Here is an 18982-nt window from a genome sequence, read left to right as displayed (position 1 = left end):
GATAAGTCCATGAGTGGAGAAGGGTATGGCAACCGCACCGCACCGCATCGCATCGCAGCACTTCGCATAAGTCATGACATTTATGTCGGGCATGTCGAGCAGGGCATCGCAATAACCTGTGACTCATCACATGAGCCCATAGGACACTCGAATCTACGTTCAGATATCTGGTCATTAGGCTCATTAAAGCGGCAGCCAATTAATAAACAAAAATAAATAATTGCACAATTCATTTGGTAATTAGACATGGCTCATAAAGCCGAATTAGGCAAAAGGCGTAGTGCCCATGGCCCACAGATATCCCACAGATAGCACGCACGCCGAGATACATTAATACGTATGTACTCGTATATTGTCTATATGAGAAGGGAGCCCCGAAGAGAGGGAGAACTTCATGCAAATGAAATGAAATTGACTAGAGAGCCAGCAAATTGAGTGTGTCCCGTGTTCCCGTGTACCCGTGTATTTCTGTCCCAGCTCACGGTGGCTGGCGAATGGGGTGCCCCTCCCCCAGCCCCAGCCCCAGCCCCCCGCTACAAGCAAACACACGAACTTACGTACATAAGTGAACAATTCATTTGTCACACTAAATTTGTTTCAATTCATTTGCTCGGAATGACAAATAATGCGATGTAATTACATTTCGGAGCGTTCTCCGGTGCTCGCGCTTTTCCGCGGGAGTGGGCCATGACATCCACCACCCGGACTCAGATTGTCCCACTCAGGGTCAATGCTCATTACGTGGAGATTTTGAAATGAGATTGCGACTATTTACGTATGTTTTTCCGTCAAACTTGGCCAAGTGTACGTACTCGCTAATTATTATTTTCCCTCATCAGCAGCATGGCAAGCATTTGCGGAATGGTTTCAGCTTAAGGGTTAGTTCAGTATAGAACAAATTTCAATAATTTTATTCGGCTTATACATTAAGTTTACACATAGTTCAATAGTGATTGGATTCTGAGATTTGATTATTTGCTTCTGCACTTCATTAATGCTTTTCTTTTAATGTCAAGTCTTTTTATTGGGGAAATTAAAGCTTGTACGAGCATTCGTCGGTAGCGCCTAATTTAAGACAATCAGAACATCTACGACGGAAATATCGCGAAAAGTACTCGGGCAATCTGTAAGCACGCAGTGTATTCGCCCAATTACGAACTGGCGACACTAAATGGGGCTTGACATTTCCGGGCAAATTGTGAGGTCTGCGTTTTCGTAAGGAATTCGTCATTTTACTTTTTATTTTGGATATAAATGATACACGTGATGGGTGTTGATACCTTAAACGCTCAAATAGCTCTTTTAATTTGAATCCACCATTGCCATCCGATCACGCAGCAACATTGTTTTTTTCAGTATTCAGTATTCACTAAAATCAACTTTTCACTGTTTGAAACTGGCGCACTTTTATTTGAATTAAGAGTTTGCCAAAGATATAAAGCAGTGGCGCCATCTGGACGAGTGCTGCCACTTTAGTATCTGCCGCCATTTTAGAGCACTGTTTAATGGCTCGCAGAAACCGCGCGGTGAAAAGCCGCTTTAGATTTGCTTAGATGGGTAACAAAAATGTTATGGGAATAATACAATCTATCTATTCTATTCTATCTATTCTAACGAAAAAATGTTAGTACAGGAATTTACAGACAAATATTTAATTTCGTGTCACGAGTTGTATGATCGATATCGCGCGTCTCACCATCAGCGCCACCTGAAACGATTAGCTCATCACTAACTGAATGTTATGTTGTAAACACAATGTAATGCAATGTAAACACTTTCAAATCAAAATGTAGATCGTCTTCGACCAGTTGTTATCAAAAGATTGCTGTTATCATGGATGTGAATTGGATCGACGACGACGAAGACCTAGTGGCGGCCTTGGCGATGCACGAAGAGCAGGAGAACGAGGTATTTACTCGAATAATCGTGCAAACAAGGAGTTTCCCACTGTTTGGATCTTCAGGAAGCCGATGCAGCGGACGGGCACCCACGACCGGAACTCTCCGACGAATCCTGTGTAGGCTTCGATATGGCCACTGGTCACAACTGGATATATCCAAACAACCTGCCCCCGCGATCCTATCAACAAACCATCGTGCAGTCGGCGCTGTTCAAAAACACCCTGGTGGTGCTTCCCACGGGATTGGGAAAAACATTCATTGCGGCAGTGCTGATGTACAACTTCTACAGGTGGTATCCAACGGGAAAGATCGTGTTCATGGCACCCACAAGGCCGCTGGTCTCGCAGCAGATCCACGCATCCCAGAAGATTATGCCCTTCCCATCTGCGGATACGGTGCAACTGACAGGTCAGTTCAAATTAGGAGACTTATTTACAAATGCTTGCGGGGTCATATGACAAAGGAACTACGATTAACAAACCTCGAACACAAAAAATCAGTTTCAATCCCATTTTCTTCCAGGCCAACTTCCTCGACCCAAACGAGCTGAGCTGTGGGGCTCCAAACGGGTCTTCTTTGCCACGCCACAGGTGGTGCACTCAGACATGCTGGAAACTGATGGCGGATCCACCTTTCCCTTTGAGTCCATTAAGTTGATAGTGGTGGATGAGGCGCACCGGGCCAAAGGTCGCTATGCCTACACCCAAGTGGCCGACTGCCTGATGGCGCGTAACAGGAACTTCCGGATGCTGGCTCTGTCCGCTACACCGGGAAGAACTATGGAGGATGTGGCCGCTGTGTGCCAAAACCTATACATTTCCAATCTGCAAGTGCGCTGGGACACCTCGATCGACGTGCAGCCCTACATACACAGGCGGACTATTCGAACCATAGTGGTCTCCTTGAAGGAGCGAATCAAGGAGCCGAGAGAACGATTGCTGCAGATCATCGAACCATACCTACGTCAGCTTTTGGAATCGGAAATTTTTAAGGGCAACAAGGGAAACGTGAGCAAAAACAGTTTACTCTTTGAGCAGAAAAGCTTCATCGAACGATCGGCGCAAGGCCAGCGGCATCCGGATCACAACATAATAATGGGCAACTTTGCCATGTGCATCAGCATGTACCACTCGCTGGAACTAATGGAGCGGCACGGTCTTCGCGTTTTCGTCAACAATTTTGATGCCGCCGAGGACGGACGAGAGAAATTTGTACTGGCCAAAGATAGTGATCTAAGGAATTTGGTAGAGCAGGTCCGCCAAGAACTCGGCGCCAACCCCCTAGATTACAGCACTCATGCCATGACGAATGGTGAAGTGCCGCCTTTGCCTTCTGATTTAGACTTTGGACATGCAAAATACGAAAAGTTGCGACAGGTGTTGGTCCAACACTTTCAGGTAGGAAAAAACATCAGCATTTTGCGAGTAACATGAAGCTATAATACAATTATTTTCTTAATAGGCAAACGCCGATTCCCGCGCCATTGTTTTCTGCGAGTACCGTGAGTCCGTAATGCTGATTCACCGTCTACTCCTTCAACACAGGCCGGTGCTCCGACCTCGCTGCTTTGTTGGCCAGGGCAGCACAGTTGGAGCAAGCTATGCTCTCACCCAGAAACAGCAGCTGCAAATAATGGCCGACTTTCGATCCGGCACTAGCAACGTTCTGGTGGCCACGTCGATCGGAGAGGAGGGTATAGATGTAGGCGAAGTGGAGATGATTGTGTGCTTCGACATTTGCAGCTCTAATCCTACTAGATTCGTTCAGCGGATTGGGCGGACTGGAAGGAAGAAGAATGGAGAGGTGGTTATGCTAGTGACCGAGGGACGCGAACAGCAGGTGCTTAAGGATGTTCTGGCCAACAAGGATCAGATTAACAAGAAGCTATTAAATTCATCCGTTGTTAAATTGTCGCTTTATGAACAAAATCCTCGAATGGTGCCATCACAGTTTCAACCGAAGTGCGAAGAGAAACACATGGAGCCAGCTGTTGAGGAGAAACCCAAGCTAAAGTCATTAGCCAAGATCAAAGAACTCAGGAAGCAGAAGCAACCAATGGCAAAGACTGGTAGCCTACAGAAATACTTTAAAGCAAGCGCACCAACTGAGAGTCAGCACGGAATATTGCAGGGAATAAAGCCGTACCAAATGAGCGAAGCGTCCCAGCAAATGGTTATGCAGCAAGTCCTAAGGCGCAGCGTAAATCTGAAGAATTTCTTTGGGGAATCTCAAGGCAGCTCAACATTAACCAGAAGTCAGGAAGATGTGCAACGCCTCCGAAAACTCACTCGCCTTCTGCAGTCAAACAAACCATTGGTATCGGACTCCAAGGATCTTATAAGCCATCTGCAGGACGATCACTTACCCAGGCAAATAAAGCTCTACTTACTGAAAAGTAATCCCGAATTTCTGAGGGAAACACATTCAAAGATGCAAGTCCAGAGCGAGTTGAATATAGCTGATGATCGCCTGAATAGTCGACAGCGACGTACTAGAAATAATTATCAACTGCTGCTGGACATTTGCGATGGAATGGACAAAATGACGGAGCTTCTCCAAGCGGATGATAACGGAGCAGAGATTAGCTTCAGGGATGAAAAGAATCCTATTTATAATCGGAGTCCGAAGAAGTTCGAAACGATTTGTGATAAGATTTTCGAGGGCCTGAATGAGCATGGCCTGAACTCGGACAATTTTGAACTGAAGCAAGATCTTTTGGAAAAACTTGAACTTCGAAGTCTGGAAACCACAGTAAATGAGCAACTCGGTGGCATTGAAGCGTCCTGGTCAGAAGAGAAGTGGGAGCAACAGGAGGAAGACGTGAAATGCGAGTCCATGTACCTAAGCCAGCAATTGAACTTATCAGCCGCGGATCTTGTCCCACATAGCTCAACGCCGCTGAGGGTGAACCCCTTGAGAAGATTTAAGTTTGAGACCCTGCAGGGCAAATTTGAAGAGGAGTATCATAACGAAATGGAAGCCAGCGAATTAGGGGACAACTTGGGTCGCTTAAATTCCTTGATGAGCGCTAGTGAATCGATTTTGCAGATTGAAGCGACTGAAAGGTCGACACCCATTCCTATCCCAGAGTCTACAATTGAGACAAGTCGCTATCCTGCCGTAGAAGAAAGTCAAAGATCAACTCCCATTCCCATTTCAGAATCTTCAGGTGAATCAAATCACTGTCCTGTTGATGAAAAAAGTGAGATATATCCAATGAGCATGGACGACACGAAAGTAGAAGTTAAGTCCTCTTCAAACCTGAAAATACAGGTGGAATCCAATGCTGATGATTTGGATATCGACTTGGATGCTTTTCTAGAGCCAATGGACGAGGAACTCGAATTAACCTCTCAGACAAAGGGAAAGGCACAAGAAAACGTCCGAGATAACCAAACGGAGAAAGTGGAGAAAAACTGCCTGCAGAAAGAAACAACGTACAATGATGCAGTTGATCTAACGGCCGAAGACTTGAAAGAATTTTTAGAGCCGATGGCAGAGGAAGTAGAATTGATAATTCAACAAACAAATGATGACTTTACGGACTTTCTAGAGCCAATGGCAGAAGAGTTAGAGCTAATGAGCCAGCAAAAGAAAAATATACAGCTTTTAGGTACAGAAACGAATAAATACTCATGTCGCGTGATCGCACCTGAGGACTACTCGCGAACCGTTTCGCCAGATATCTTTGGGTCTGAATCCATGTCGCCTTTGAAGCCACAAGGAAGAAGTCTGGCCGCCAAATTGGCAGCCAAGACTGCAGCAAAGACTTTGCCTGGCCCACCGCCGAGTGCAGTAGGTCTTAATTCGCCGGAGAACCGGAAACGCACGAATTCCTTGATCCAGGATAAGTCCCCAAGCATCTTTGATCTATATTTAAGTCGAATGCGGGGACGTGGTCGTCTGGCTAAAGCTGCGGAGAATCTGCACCGTATAACTTCAACAAATACCACAATCCCACTGGCTAAAGACGAAGAGGATTCTCCTATTGCGCGGCGTCCAATCAAACGCAAGATTGTTATAAGTTCCGATGAGGAAGAGGAACAAAAGCCACAGGTTCAGGAAACCCAAGGAAATTGCGATTCCGATGAATACGAGCAAATTCCCAACACGCAAATGGTATGTTCTTACCTGCAGTTTAGAATTTTATCTATACAACTAATTTATACTTTTCAGCCTGATACGCCTACAACTCCAACGAGACCTCGACACAAACGTAGTAAATTCAATTCCTTTATTTTGGATGAGGCCGATAAAAGCGGATCAGACCATGAGGAAGAAGGAGAAACTACCATTGGCACATATCTGAAGGACTCTATGATCGTTTCAAGCGATGATGAGGACCATAACGACACAAACACTCATGCTATTTACCTCCGTGCAATGAAGTAAGTCGAGGGTGAAAGCCAAAAACGTCTAATTAAATGACATCTCATTTTTAGGAGCCCCATTCAAAGGCCAGGTGCCTTCAAGATGCCCCCTCCACGAGTTTTTCGCGACGAGTCCCATATATTTTCTCAGCCAGTGGAAGACGATTCCTCGCAGTACATGCAATGCTCATTTATCGTCGATGATGAAAGCTCCACGATTGAACGAGGGCGTGATGTCTCTGAATGCCCTCTAGAGAAAGCCGAACGCATTCTAAAGGAGCGACGAAAGCAGCGTCGACTAGGTAAAGTGCCTCCGGCTCCGACTAATAAACGACGACGTTTGCAAACCATGAGCACTTCAAGCGATGAAGATGATGTGGTTTTAGTTGATTAAGAGCGCCGTGCCATTGCATTACATTATTTGTGATTTGTTAAGATGTTCCGATTTTATATCGTTTGATGGAAATGTTACTTTAATCTTGTAAATTTATGTCAATACGTGATACAGATCTTTAGAAGTCCAATTGATTGTTGTTACTTAAGAAAAGATTTAGAGTTTTAACGCAAGAAAGTACACTAATTTAACTAGGTTAATTTATTTTAGGTGAACATAATAACAAAATAACTGAAAGTAAAGTTTTTCTGATTGCTACCCTTATTTACTTGAGTAGTTCCGCTGTCAAATAAAAACTTGTGCAGTTTCTGAACATGCGAACAATTTAGAGTATAATGGGGGCGCTGGAATAGTTCAAGAATTAAAATACTCTATGGGCTCGAAAGCCCTTTCTTCTACTTATTATGATTAGCAAATACAGAATACTTTAATACCACATTTTAATTTATAACTTTTTCTTGGGGAAACTGAATTGAATACCATTTTATAACAAACACGCGAGCATAGATGTCACAAAACCTTTTTAAAATGAGCGCCTAAAAGGTGAATCGATATATATGAATATCAATACGTATCCAAAAGTGCTTCCCAACACTTTTTAGAACACAACATTCTGGTAACACTGAACTCGTCAACTACGAAATTATTCCTTGTGTAGTGTTGCCAGACTATACATATATATTACTATTCGAATGGTTTACTAGATGGCGCTGTACTTCGGATGTCCTCTTATCATAAAAAATACTTCGCCTTCTTATTTGTTACGTGGGAGCGAACAGTCCGCCAGATGGCGCACAATATTAGATTGTCGTTGGAAGTTATAAGACGTACTTGAAGTTATAAGTTAAATTATTATTATTAGCAGTTAAGATAGTAAACCCACGTGGGTAATTGCATGTAAAATAGTTGCAATGTGTCTAAGACTCGTATAAACTTGTTCATTACTAAAGTAAAAAATATTAATTGAAAAGGTATTGTCCTTCATATAATTTCATTATAGCTATACAACTTAAAAGAGAGACTGCTGAGGGGGGCGACTATAAGATACCCTTTACTCACATAGTGAAAAGCTCGATTGAATGACATATGAAACTCATCCAGCACGATCTAGCTGGAGCAGGCAGAGAGTGAATGCTTGACCATTCCGGACCACGGACACCGCGAAAGACCTCGCAGCTGAGGAAACCTGCACTCGGCGGACCTGGTGCATATGTATATGGGTGCATTTAAATTACACCCTAGTGCTTTCTGCTTTAGCGCTACTTTCGGGTTCTAGTTTGTATTTATGTAACTGATTTCATTCCCTACGACTGGGTTAACGACCTATTGACCAACGTACCAAATTTCTGGAAAATTAAGTTTGACTATATTTTAATTTTTGGCGGGCTGTCCTGCTCATCGGCGTTTTAGACTTGTTTTATGCAGTATGTTTATGTCCATAGTTATCTACCGAAATTTTTCCGTTGCAGTATGCGGCATAATCAATAATTTTTAATTTAACAACAATCGCACAATCGTTTCAACGTAATAACCATTATTATGTTTTCAACAGCAACCTGGTCCACAGTAACAACAGCAACAACAGCTGCAGAAACGGCAAGCAGCAACAACAAAAAGTCAATTCAATTTTAATGGAGTAGCAATAAAACAGAAAAAGCGCAAAAAATTGATATAGCCATGCGGCATGGTCGTAAGCCGTGAGCCGTGAGCTGTGAGCCGTGAGCCAAACTCAGCCAGCCAGTCGGGCAATGGCAATACCATTTTGCAATTGCAATAAAATAATTTAAAATCGTTTTCATCAACATCAGCTCAAAGAGTTTTTGTTGCCGCTCGAAATGCAAAAATGATTTTGCGGCAATCAGCAATTCCCTGGCCCGGCGATGATGACGTTGACTTGTTGATGATCCAAGCGATGGATGGCTGTTTGAAATTGATTCGCTGTGAATGCGATGGCCAGTCCAAGACATGGCCACTTCATAGCCGAGTCCATCATGGCCGAGTCAAGCCAATTGCAGGTTGTAACCCGGTCCTGGAGTCTTTACGGCCCCGGCGATTTTCTTAATACGAAACGTGCCTGCCTGATGCGCCGAGTCCAATTTTGTAGTTCGTTCTTTTGTAGGGTATGCTAAATCGCGCTCGAATTTCGAATGCGTTCTCAGAGTTTCACTTTGGGCCTGGGCTTCATAAACGGTCGGCCCAAAGGGGCTGGGTCCATCGTTTTACCCGATTTGCGGTTAAATTGTCTTGCCAAACAAAACCAATTTCAATTTCAAACAAAACGTTTTGTGGGAATTACGCAAAGGTGTACGTCGGACGTGCTGCTAAACTATCTCTTTCTCTCCAGAGAACTGCAATAAGTGGTCGGCAATCGCAGCCGATCTCATCGGAAGTGTTTTCGCTGATTGGCATTGGCATTGGCATTGCCTAAAAAGGTCCAAGTCGCTTCACGGAAATGATCACTGGAAATGATTTATAATGAAGAGCAGACGAAGCGCTGGCACTCAGAAGAGCGCACAGCCTAGACATTGATTCATTCAAGAATTAACAGGTTAAAAAAGGGACTCACATTCTAAGAAATTCTCTAAGTCCTCGCTTAACTAGCTAACTACTTGCATTACTTTTATGATTTCTGTAGTGTGGTTTTTAATTTCCAGTACCACCATTACCCCAAAGCGTACATCTGTAATCCCAGAGTTCATGAACCGCTCTACAAACAATAACAATAATGTTTTTCAGTGCAGGCCATAAGGTAGGTTTGGCTCAATTCCTTCTCAATGACAAATCGATTTCAAATTGCCCGCTGGCCATTTGGTGAGACAATGGAAACGCCCACCAACGAGGTTGCGGGTCTCCCTCCCCGACTCCTGACTCCTATCATATCTCCTGACAAATTGATATTGTCTAAGCCATTTTCGATATGCATATTTATGTTCTCGATAGGTTTCTTTGTTTGACTCACGACCTGGCTTTGTGTGTTGCCTGGCTTTATCGCTTTACAATTTTTCTCGGCTTTCATTCAGTGAGCTTGGTCGCCTAGCGGCTTGTCAGCACACATTACTTGGAGACCAGGGGTCCGTAGTAATCGTGGCCATAGCCGATCATCCAAGCGCATCATCCACATCCGGTACGCAGTTCTTTGTGTCTTCGCTGCCCCAGTGATAACTTTGCTGATGAGCCGTTGACTGCTCTTGTCATATTATCGTGTTTGCTTGTCAAAAGCGCCAGTCCATAATTGTATGGACTGGACTTTGTGTGGGCCACGACTGGATGCTTACATATTTACGAGGCTTTATGGCCGCTGTCTTTGATTAATGCGTGACAGGCGTGGAGACGCTGGCCAAATGAATACTAAATTCGCTGCCCCGCCACATAAAGGCGACATCAATTAGCTCTCGGGCATAAATACATTAACACAAATCGCCGAGCATTTGGAGTGCCCATGTCCATTCCCATTCCCGTTTCCGTTCCCGATCCCGTTCCAGTTCCCGTCCAGAAACGATGCGTATACGCTCCGTGTGCCCGCTTATCGCCGCATGTAAATGTCTCAACTATTTGTTAAATGCTAAAGCGACATGGTCATAATGGAAATGACAACTTAACAGCCACGACGCGGATGGGTATGGCAAAAATGTTAAAAGGCTCGGTCAAGTGGCCAGGCATCCAACTCCAACTCCAACTCCGCCTTCGCTTCAGCCTCCTTTTCCGCCTCCGCCTCCGTCTCCATCGACACCCGATCTCCTCCTGGAGCTGGAGCCTTGCCGTGATAACTGTATTGAGAGTGTCATTAACATTTTGATTTGGTTGGCTCGCAGTCCCAGCGCCACTTCAACTCTATTATGAGCCCGACTGCATTTGGCTGGCTTCTTATCGCCACACCAGACATGCACATCGTTTGTTAAACAAATGCACAGAGCGGAAAAGGCTACGTTGTATATGTTTTGTTATTTTAACCGAGGGATCGCAATAAATCTGCATGTTAATAAAGAAATTTAGTGTCTGAGCAATGTATTACGAAGTGAAGTAGCAATTTTGTCATTCAAAGGTAATCATTTCAGAACTACAAGCTAATATTAAGTCAAATTCAGTGTTTAAAAGATTATTTAATCGTGTCTTATAATGTTGTGTTGTATCATCAAACTCCTTGTGTGCAAACTTGTAAAGTTTCCAGTGCAGAGTCACCGTCCAGGTGGATTCCTCTCACCCCTTTCGATTGTGCGAGGCAATTAATCAGGTCGCTGTTTTCGCATGCAAAATGAAAACACCTTTTTAAAGACATCAGCATCAGCTTCAGCATCAGCGGCACATGGAGCAACAAGAACAACCACAACGATGTCATCAATCAGCTAAAAACTTGGAACTCCGGCCGGCGGATGGTGGATGACGAAGGGCGGAGGGCGGAGCAGGATCCGTGTGGCACTTTTCGTTTGGTGGTGGTGGTGGTGTGGGTGCAGGCGAAATTAAAAAGCGTCAATTTGTCACACGTGGTCAGCTTCGGACCGGACAGGATCCAGTCCCCATCCTCCGGCTGTCATTAACAACGGTTTTGCGGTTGAGTCTTTAATTGCCCCCGTGTTCGGCTCGAGAATCCGATTTGGAGTTACCAAGCTGGCACAGTTTTACTGCCTTCTCTTGGAGCGTTATTAACTGCGCTTGCGATCCATTAAGTGGGCAATTGGTGGACGGCGACGCCGGATTTGGATGGAGTGTGGGTGTAATGGAAGCTGGCCAATCGCAGTGTCTCGGCAACGGAAATTGGTATATGAGGTGGCTGAAGGGGCTATTTTTGATGGAGGGGGTTCGACGACATCTTACGCCTGCACAGACATTCATCAAGCTTTGTCACTCGGTCGTCGAGGTTGCACAAAGATCTTGGTCCAAATGGCAGTTTAGGCTGCCCGTAATGGCTTTTAAATATTTTCAACATTTAAAAGCCCTTTTGAATTGTAAACATTAATATTAAAACAAACAACTAACAATGAATGGATTAACTAACTATGGTACGCCGGAAAAGTTGTATAAAATAGTTTTACGACAGACTTCCAATGGCATTTCGATTGGTAGTTGAAGTAAACAAAAATGTATACTCATTTTTTAAATTTGCATAGGAAAATTTGCAAGCTAGCTTCTATATTCAAAATGTTCTTAACTTTGTATTGATCAAAAGAGTGGAGACTGCACAAGGATTGAAACATTTTGGATTGCAGTATAAAATCGTAAGATGTTTCAAAACCTCGAATTCAACTGTTTAATGTTAAATAAGAACACAATTTCAATACAAATACGTAGAATATTGAGTGCCTTCAGAAATGAGCCTATACCCATTTGGAATCCCTCTGACTCAAAGTTCATCATTCTTCTGCCAATGACAGGCCGGCCATTTTGAAATATTCAAGAGCCAGAGGCTGGCAACTCCGAGGTGGTTCTATCACCATTAGCCGCGGCCTGCAGTCCCACTCACAGTCGTGCAACTCCCACTTGGCAGAGCTCTGGGACTCGGCGGAGGAGCAAACAAGTTTCATTTGTCAGTTGGCCAGGGCGGTTCTCTGGCAGCAGACCGCTGGATGCATTTCCCAACACCTGGACGAGGCTTCTCGGCTGAGGCCATTTGAAATTAATGAACTCTGATTCACGGCCCCTCTCCGCCTTCCACTTTCTCTCCAGACAATCCCGCGCGCTTCCGCCGGAGCTTTTCCATTTTCACCGAAGTGCATTTCACATGATGAACGACCCAATCCCGGCAATCCCGGCCATCCCGGCCATCCCGGCCAACCAGGCATCCTTCTTGCCGTTTTTAATTGTTTTGGGAACAGACGGCCAACTAGGATGAAATTTTTCATTAGTTATACCCGGAACGGGCCAAGAATAGCAGAAACGTAGAAAAAATAAATGGAAAACGCTAATTTGCATCCGCACAACCATTTGAAAAATGATTTTTGATCTTTGTTTCATTGTCAGTTGCGAGCTTTTTATAATTTCTCATCCACTCATTTTTCAGCGCTGTCCCAGGCGAATCGAATCGAATACTGAGCATGAGTTCCCAAATTAAATATTAAACACCTCGGCGAGAAACTTGTTAATGATTTGCTTGAAGAAATAAACACATTTTAATTAGCATTTAAAATGCGTTTTAAGCAAAAAGCTTTTAAGAAATCGGCGCCATAACAATAATCATAACCAAAGCACAAAACAAAGTCGCTCACAGATCGATGCATCAAAATACGAGCGGTGGGGGGCACGGGACGACAAGCCACTCCAGGGGAATCTCGACCCCGAGTCCCTCAAGTTGGTGCACTGAGAGAATTATACTAAGCTGATCTCCACGTTTCGCCTCGAATAAGTGCAGTTATCTCAGGTCTTAAGGGATTATTGCTTGAAGAACTACGAAAGAAGTCTTTACATCTAACAAGGTCGAGGAGGTCGATGAAGGTTCTTCGGAACATTTTCCTGTCTCCTACCTCCTGATAATCGTATTATCTACGAGGATTTGCAAGCTCTGTTACACCAAGTAGCTCTGCCGTCCACTGCAGCAAACGAACATTTCTCGCAGTGTGGTTTCGGTCTCAGCCCCAGCTCGTTCATTAACAAGCGCGTCAAAGTGATAAGAATGCGCGCGGCGAGGGGCGGCGGAGGGAGCGGAGGGAGCAGAGGGAGCGGTAGAGAAACAGGTCACAATGCTAATTGATTGCAGCGACGTCGCCGTCGACGAGGCCCTCGTAGCAATAAAATTATTGAAGCCACCGCCAGGAGACAGGAGACGCATTTCTCGAGTCGTTTTCGGAGTGTCGATAAGCAAATTGCATCCCAGAAAGATCGAATATGACTCATGCCCATTGCATACGGTGTATGCCGTGCATATGCATTGCATACGACACGAGGGCAGGTAGAAAGGTCGCTGGGAAATTGGAATTGGTATCGGAATCAAAATCGGAATGGGAATCGGAATCGGAATCGTAAAAATTCCCAATGCCCGCTCTAATGCCCTGAGGGCCTGAGCAGTGTGTCTCAACAAATTAAGCAATTAACCGGGGTAGTTGAGATAACCGTGCTATGAAGGGTGTCCGCTTAATATTTGTGACCCGATCGCGGCGATTTAGTGCATTTAGCCAATTTGTATATGCAAATCACAGGGAAACGGGTTGTGGGCACTTTGATTCGAACCCAGAGTCAGGAAAGACGTGGAGAGACACTTTTCGATCCGCATTTGAATGGCACTTAAATGTTATAATTTGCTTTCAAAATGTCTAATGGCTGTCCGGCATCTGTGCCGTCGGTGCAGGCATTTGTCTAGTGACTTTATGGAGGCCTGAGTCCAAAATGGCCTAAACGAAGGCTTCGAGTTGCCGTGGTGCTGTTTTTCTCGGCTTTTACGAGCGAGTCTTATTTAATTATTTTTATGTGGCGAAACGATAGTAAAACTTGAATATTTCCCTCTGTATAAAGCTAAGAGAGCTGTTATTAAAATTAGTTCAATGGACTAATATAGAGAGTTTCTACTTGTTATGGAAACAAATTTAACCGTATACCAAACACCGTGCTGTTAGCTAATTAATTTTTGGCATACAACGAGATACGCACTCGGCGAATTTATGACCCACATATCATTCAACCCCTGCGAAACCAACCCCTCCGCAACTCCAATCCCACCGCGAAGAGGCACTTGAAACCATAAAAATCATGGCTCCCCATTGCAAAGTATCCATAAATTCGGGAGCTAATCGCAGGAGAGTGCGGGAATTGTTCGTAATCGCACGAAAATTGCCTACAAATGAACTGCTTAACGGTGTGTCGCCCATCCAGACAATCGCAATCAGAACTCCCCCACAATAGTCTCCTCCCACACAATTACCCACAGTTTCCCCGCAGAAAACCCATTTAACACGGCCCCGAAAACTGTGCCAAATTTGCGTTTGCGGCCCAAATCCTTGACTGGCACTGCGCGCGGGCATATTTAATTTATAAAACGGCTAAAGCGGCTAAAACGGCTGAAACGGCACCCACCAAATGGGCCAGAATTCCAAGAGGCGCGTGGGTGAAAGGGGAAAGCCCTGGGGTGAACGGAGAAGAGAGGTCTTTTGTGCGCCAGTGAGAAATGCGTGAAGGAAATCAGTTACTTATTAAAAATGCCCATATACATGCAACAAACATGAGCTCATGTATTTGTATATGGTTACATCGGCGTACATAAGTGTAAGTGGCAGGGTACGCTGCATAAAATCAGTAGCTCCTTCTGGGCAATCGAGGTGATTGGAGTGGGTGCGAAATTAATTAGAAGCACCCTTATGGTCATAGCGAAATAAAAGGGTCGTTGGAACCCTCAAACCGTTTCTTGATGGCAAAGTTACGAAACGAACATTTTACATTAGGAGCCGCGTTTAATTGAGCTGCTCTTGTGACCTCACCAACGTGCTGGTTTCTTTTGCGTTGGGACAGACTTTGGCAATTGTTTAATCCTTTCCTATTTAAACCCAAGTTTATAAGAATAGTGTTGTTAGGTGAAAACAATATCAACCATCCCATGCCTAGTAAGCATCTAGGTCTCTAGGATGTGGACAGATCGACTCGGCTAGTGATCCTGATGAAGAATATAATGTAATTGGCGGGGCTAGAAACCGTACACCCTTTTACTCTACAAGTAACTGGTAATGCTGGTAAACAGAAATTACATTCAACACTAGATTTGCTTTCCAATCTTCTCCAACAAAGTCTCTTCGAGCTGTGAAGAACAAAGAAAGAAACCACAGTTGCCGATTTTAGGCGCTCGTTTGAGCCAAATTACCAGAGACGTGGGGCGCCGTCCTCTTCTCCCCGTTCGCCGTGAAATCGGACAAAGTATATACACCACACACACACTACCACACCCACTTCAGGCCACAAGTCTGATCAATTATTGATGCGTTAATTTATTGGTTGGCAAATTGCGTGGTCAATTGGCTAAAACAAAAACACACGCATTGAGCTCATCCGAGCCATTTTGGGCATTTTGGGCATTTTGGGCGAATGGGGCAGCCTGGCCTAATCGAAGTCAAGTGTGGACAGACGGATCGAGTTTCGAAAAGCAATCACGACGGCCTTGCTCTAGAACGGAACTTAGGTTTGATTTCACCAAGGGAAGCACCCTTGGTCGGTCCTGGCGTTGAGGGAAATCACCAAAATGAACCAACCCACATATCGGGATACTAAAAGCAGTGATGGCAAGGTAATATTAGTGAGCATTGTAAGTAATGCAGGGATAGCTATTGTAAAGATGATTGAAAACCCTGAAATTTCCAAAGTAGCCACGCTTTTTTGGAGTTAGGGAAAGAAATGTGTTCGTTTTTATTCCCTCCTGATTGAATAGCTAGTGGACCATCTCTACCCGCATATGGCGATACCTTCGGAATTCATACAAAGTATTCCCGAGCATGTGTGCATTTTAGATTCGCATAAAGGTAAAACTGTCACCAATAATAGCCTAGCCCTGACCGCACATAAAGTCCTTGCTGAGCCATCCTGAGAGAAAGTGAGACAGCGGGCTCAAGTCAGAGAGGGAGCGCAAGATATGGCCATAATCAGTATTGGCATTTTAAGTGACACTTGGTCTGCGGAGCTCGCCATCCCCCGGAAGCCCCGCTTCCCCGCTTACCCGCTTACCCCGCTCCCCACGCTGTCACACCAATCTGGATCACATCCCCTCGCCCCGCCCCGCCCCGCCCCGCCCCGCCCAGCCCCGCCAGCGAACCAAAGTCGCGCCGTGCTCCGCCATTTGTATATGAGCCGAATAAAAATGCATACCAAATGAGGCAGCAGCACTGCCAGGATTTCGAGCGGCAGGAGCGACTCCTGGGGCGGTATTATTCGGAGGCACTTGCGCAAACTTTGCTGCTGAATATTCCATGAAGTTGCCAATAAAGTCAAGTGGCAACAACTGAACCTGAGGCTGCACCAGTTACAGTGCATACACTGAGAGAAGTTGGTCTTACCACGTGAAAAATTCATTTACAGTTTTTCTCGGTTTTTTCAGCTCTGAAACGTTTATATATAATTCCCAAAGGGCTGCAAGGATATCAATCGCCTGGTGCGACAGCAAGAACAACCATTTCCCGGGGTTGGTGGTACCTGTATCCTTCCCCTATAAAGGTGGGTCTAGATTGAAGCTGTTCGGATTTAGCTAAAGCAAATGCTGAAAAGCGGGTACTCCAACTAAATATATTAAGAGGTAGTTAATAACACTTTTAGTTGAGTTATGGAACAACTCGTTAGGACCAAGAAAGTGGATTTAATGTTAATTGAATTTCACCTATTATCTGAAAGACACAACTTATCCTCCCAGTGATTGTGTAGATACACTTAGGCTAAGTTCTGCTCTGGTTGTTGCTGTTTTGTCTGCCACCCGACTGCAGTGCCCTGCTGCATACTAATTTTCCACCGCCCTGTTACCGCCCAATCGGGCCGCCGTCTTCTCGTTCTCATCTTGGGATCAGAACCACCACCAGCAACACCAGAATCTCAGTCTCCTTCTCCGGCCCCTGCATGAATGCGATGTGGTGGTCTGGGCCTCATCATTTCGTATTCATACCAAGCACCAATTCCTCGTCGCTGCTGCCGCTGCAGTTATTGTTGTTGCCTGCTATTAAGTGAAATAAAAGTAAAAATGCAATAAAAATGTTGGCCGCCTCTCGTTTTGCATTAAAATTGCATTACAATTGCCTACATTGTGGAAGGGGCGCTGTTGTTGCCGTCTTTGTTGCTTTTATTACGGCAATTGTTTCTGCGTTGTTTCTGCCCAAATGAAATCCAATTAGCCGACTACAAGGCCTACCAACGGCTACCACCAGCAGCAGCAGGAAAAGCAGAAACAGCAACAATGACATTGCGAGGCGGTACGAGGAGAAATGGAGTTCGCCTCGTGACTTTTTCCAGAGTCCTTTCCACTGGGATGTGGTGTGCGTGTGCTCTGTGTGCCTTGGCAATGGAATATGCAGTAATTGGCTTTCTTCATTTTTGGCCATGATTTGCTGCTCGTGTCTGACACAGAAACATGGCCAGTTAAGTGCAGAAATGAATATTTACAGCCGTTACTTCTAGGATTGGAGTCGGTTTAAATGGTAAGTGAACGGTGTGCCCCTGCGGCCCGCTCTCAAGCATTTTCTTCTATGGTTGTTTGGTTATCAGAAATAATAATCAAATTTCGAATAAAGATATATATCGACATTGACATAATTACGAAATTTGAACATAGCAGAACTATGTTAAATTATTAATATATATATAGATTTCTGCAGTTTGGAAAGTGAGTGATCGGAAGTGAACAGCACACTTCCACTAATCTCAGAATAGCATTCGTAAGAAACAAATCAAATTCATGGGACTGACATGGAAGTAGAGGGAAAGTAACCTTACTCTGGTGCGATGCAGATATTATTTTATGTAAGACGGATAATGTAAAGTCCCATACAAAGTACGGCATTATCAAAGTACTCGCAAATAGGATTTGGGATTTCATACCATATCCTTTTGGATTGGTTCAGAAGTTTAGCTCACCGCGCATTCCACATCTCGACGGCATCGCGGCTAATGAAAACGGAGTACGCAATCGCTTCTGGCCACACACACGCATCCCAGGCACTCGCATTTGGATGCCAGGCCGGCTGGAACAACACCTGATACTGACTGAGCCGGAGATCCCGGCCAGCGGTGAGCAACAACACGGCTCGTGCCCAAGGAAAACTGTCAATTAACCCGTGGGGTGAACTTGTGGAAAATGCCAGAGCTGCTGCATCCGCTGCATCCGCTGAATTGGCTGCATTGGCTGCATGCCGCGCAATTTGCATTCGCATGGCTGGGGCAAATGGATTGGATTCCTGCGGCTTCAGCTCGAGTCTGCTTATCGCAATCGCCGCCTGCCACATGCCAGGCGATAGCGCGTAGAACTCTTGGCGCTAATAAAGATCTCAGTAGTCAGCAGAGAGGAGTTAGGTGGTAGAAGGTAGGAGGGGCAGAGGCGGTGGTGCAGGGCTGCCCTCCTGGCCAAATCCGCTGCTTTGTGAACTCAAGCTGACAGAACGCTATTTCCAATTGTGCTATTAATCTGCCACATTTGCACTTCCCCGGAAAAGAGTCGGCGGGCGGATGCTATCTCTTTCGCTCTCGCTCGCCAGCTGGCTGGCTCGTTCTGCAGGGGTAATTTGCGGGCGAGCGAGTGGGACAGAGTGAGGCAGAGTGTGGCAGAGTGGAAACGCTTGGCTAACCTGAAAATAGAAACAATTGAAATAAAAATACATTCTCTTCATGCGCTCGTCTAATAAAAAACCCCAAAAGCAAAACGATTTCCATTTAAA

The 18982-nt window shown here is 44.9% G+C and overlaps 1 protein-coding gene across 1 annotated transcript; it reads left to right on the top strand.

Annotated features, from left to right (window-relative positions):
- Positions 1 to 1725: 1725 nt before the first annotated feature.
- On the top strand, positions 1726 to 6888 carry LOC122619132. The gene is made up of 6 exons (XM_043795874.1): positions 1726 to 1908; positions 1964 to 2309; positions 2424 to 3298; positions 3363 to 6020; positions 6078 to 6289; positions 6344 to 6888. Exons 1-6 carry the CDS (start codon positions 1834 to 1836, stop codon positions 6663 to 6665), a joined length of 4488 nt encoding a protein of 1495 aa, XP_043651809.1. The 5' UTR covers positions 1726 to 1833; the 3' UTR covers positions 6666 to 6888.
- Positions 6889 to 18982: the final 12094 nt, after the last annotated feature.

The sequence above is a fragment of the Drosophila teissieri genome, chromosome 3R, assembly GCF_016746235.2.
Source record: "Drosophila teissieri strain GT53w chromosome 3R, Prin_Dtei_1.1, whole genome shotgun sequence".
NCBI classification, from domain to species: domain Eukaryota; kingdom Metazoa; phylum Arthropoda; class Insecta; order Diptera; family Drosophilidae; genus Drosophila; species Drosophila teissieri.
This window is presented reverse-complemented; position numbering and strand designations above follow the sequence as displayed.

Bases quoted from the DNA above. Each gene is read 5' to 3' on its own strand.
- LOC122619132 (XM_043795874.1), top strand. From the start codon at position 1,834: ATGGATGTGAATTGGATCGACGACGACGAAGACCTAGTGGCGGCCTTG. The intron at 6,021-6,077 runs GTATGTTCTTAC...TATACTTTTCAG, and splicing joins AAATTCCCAACACGCAAATG to CCTGATACGCCTACAACTCC. The intron at 6,290-6,343 runs GTAAGTCGAGGG...TCTCATTTTTAG, and splicing joins ATTTACCTCCGTGCAATGAA to GAGCCCCATTCAAAGGCCAG.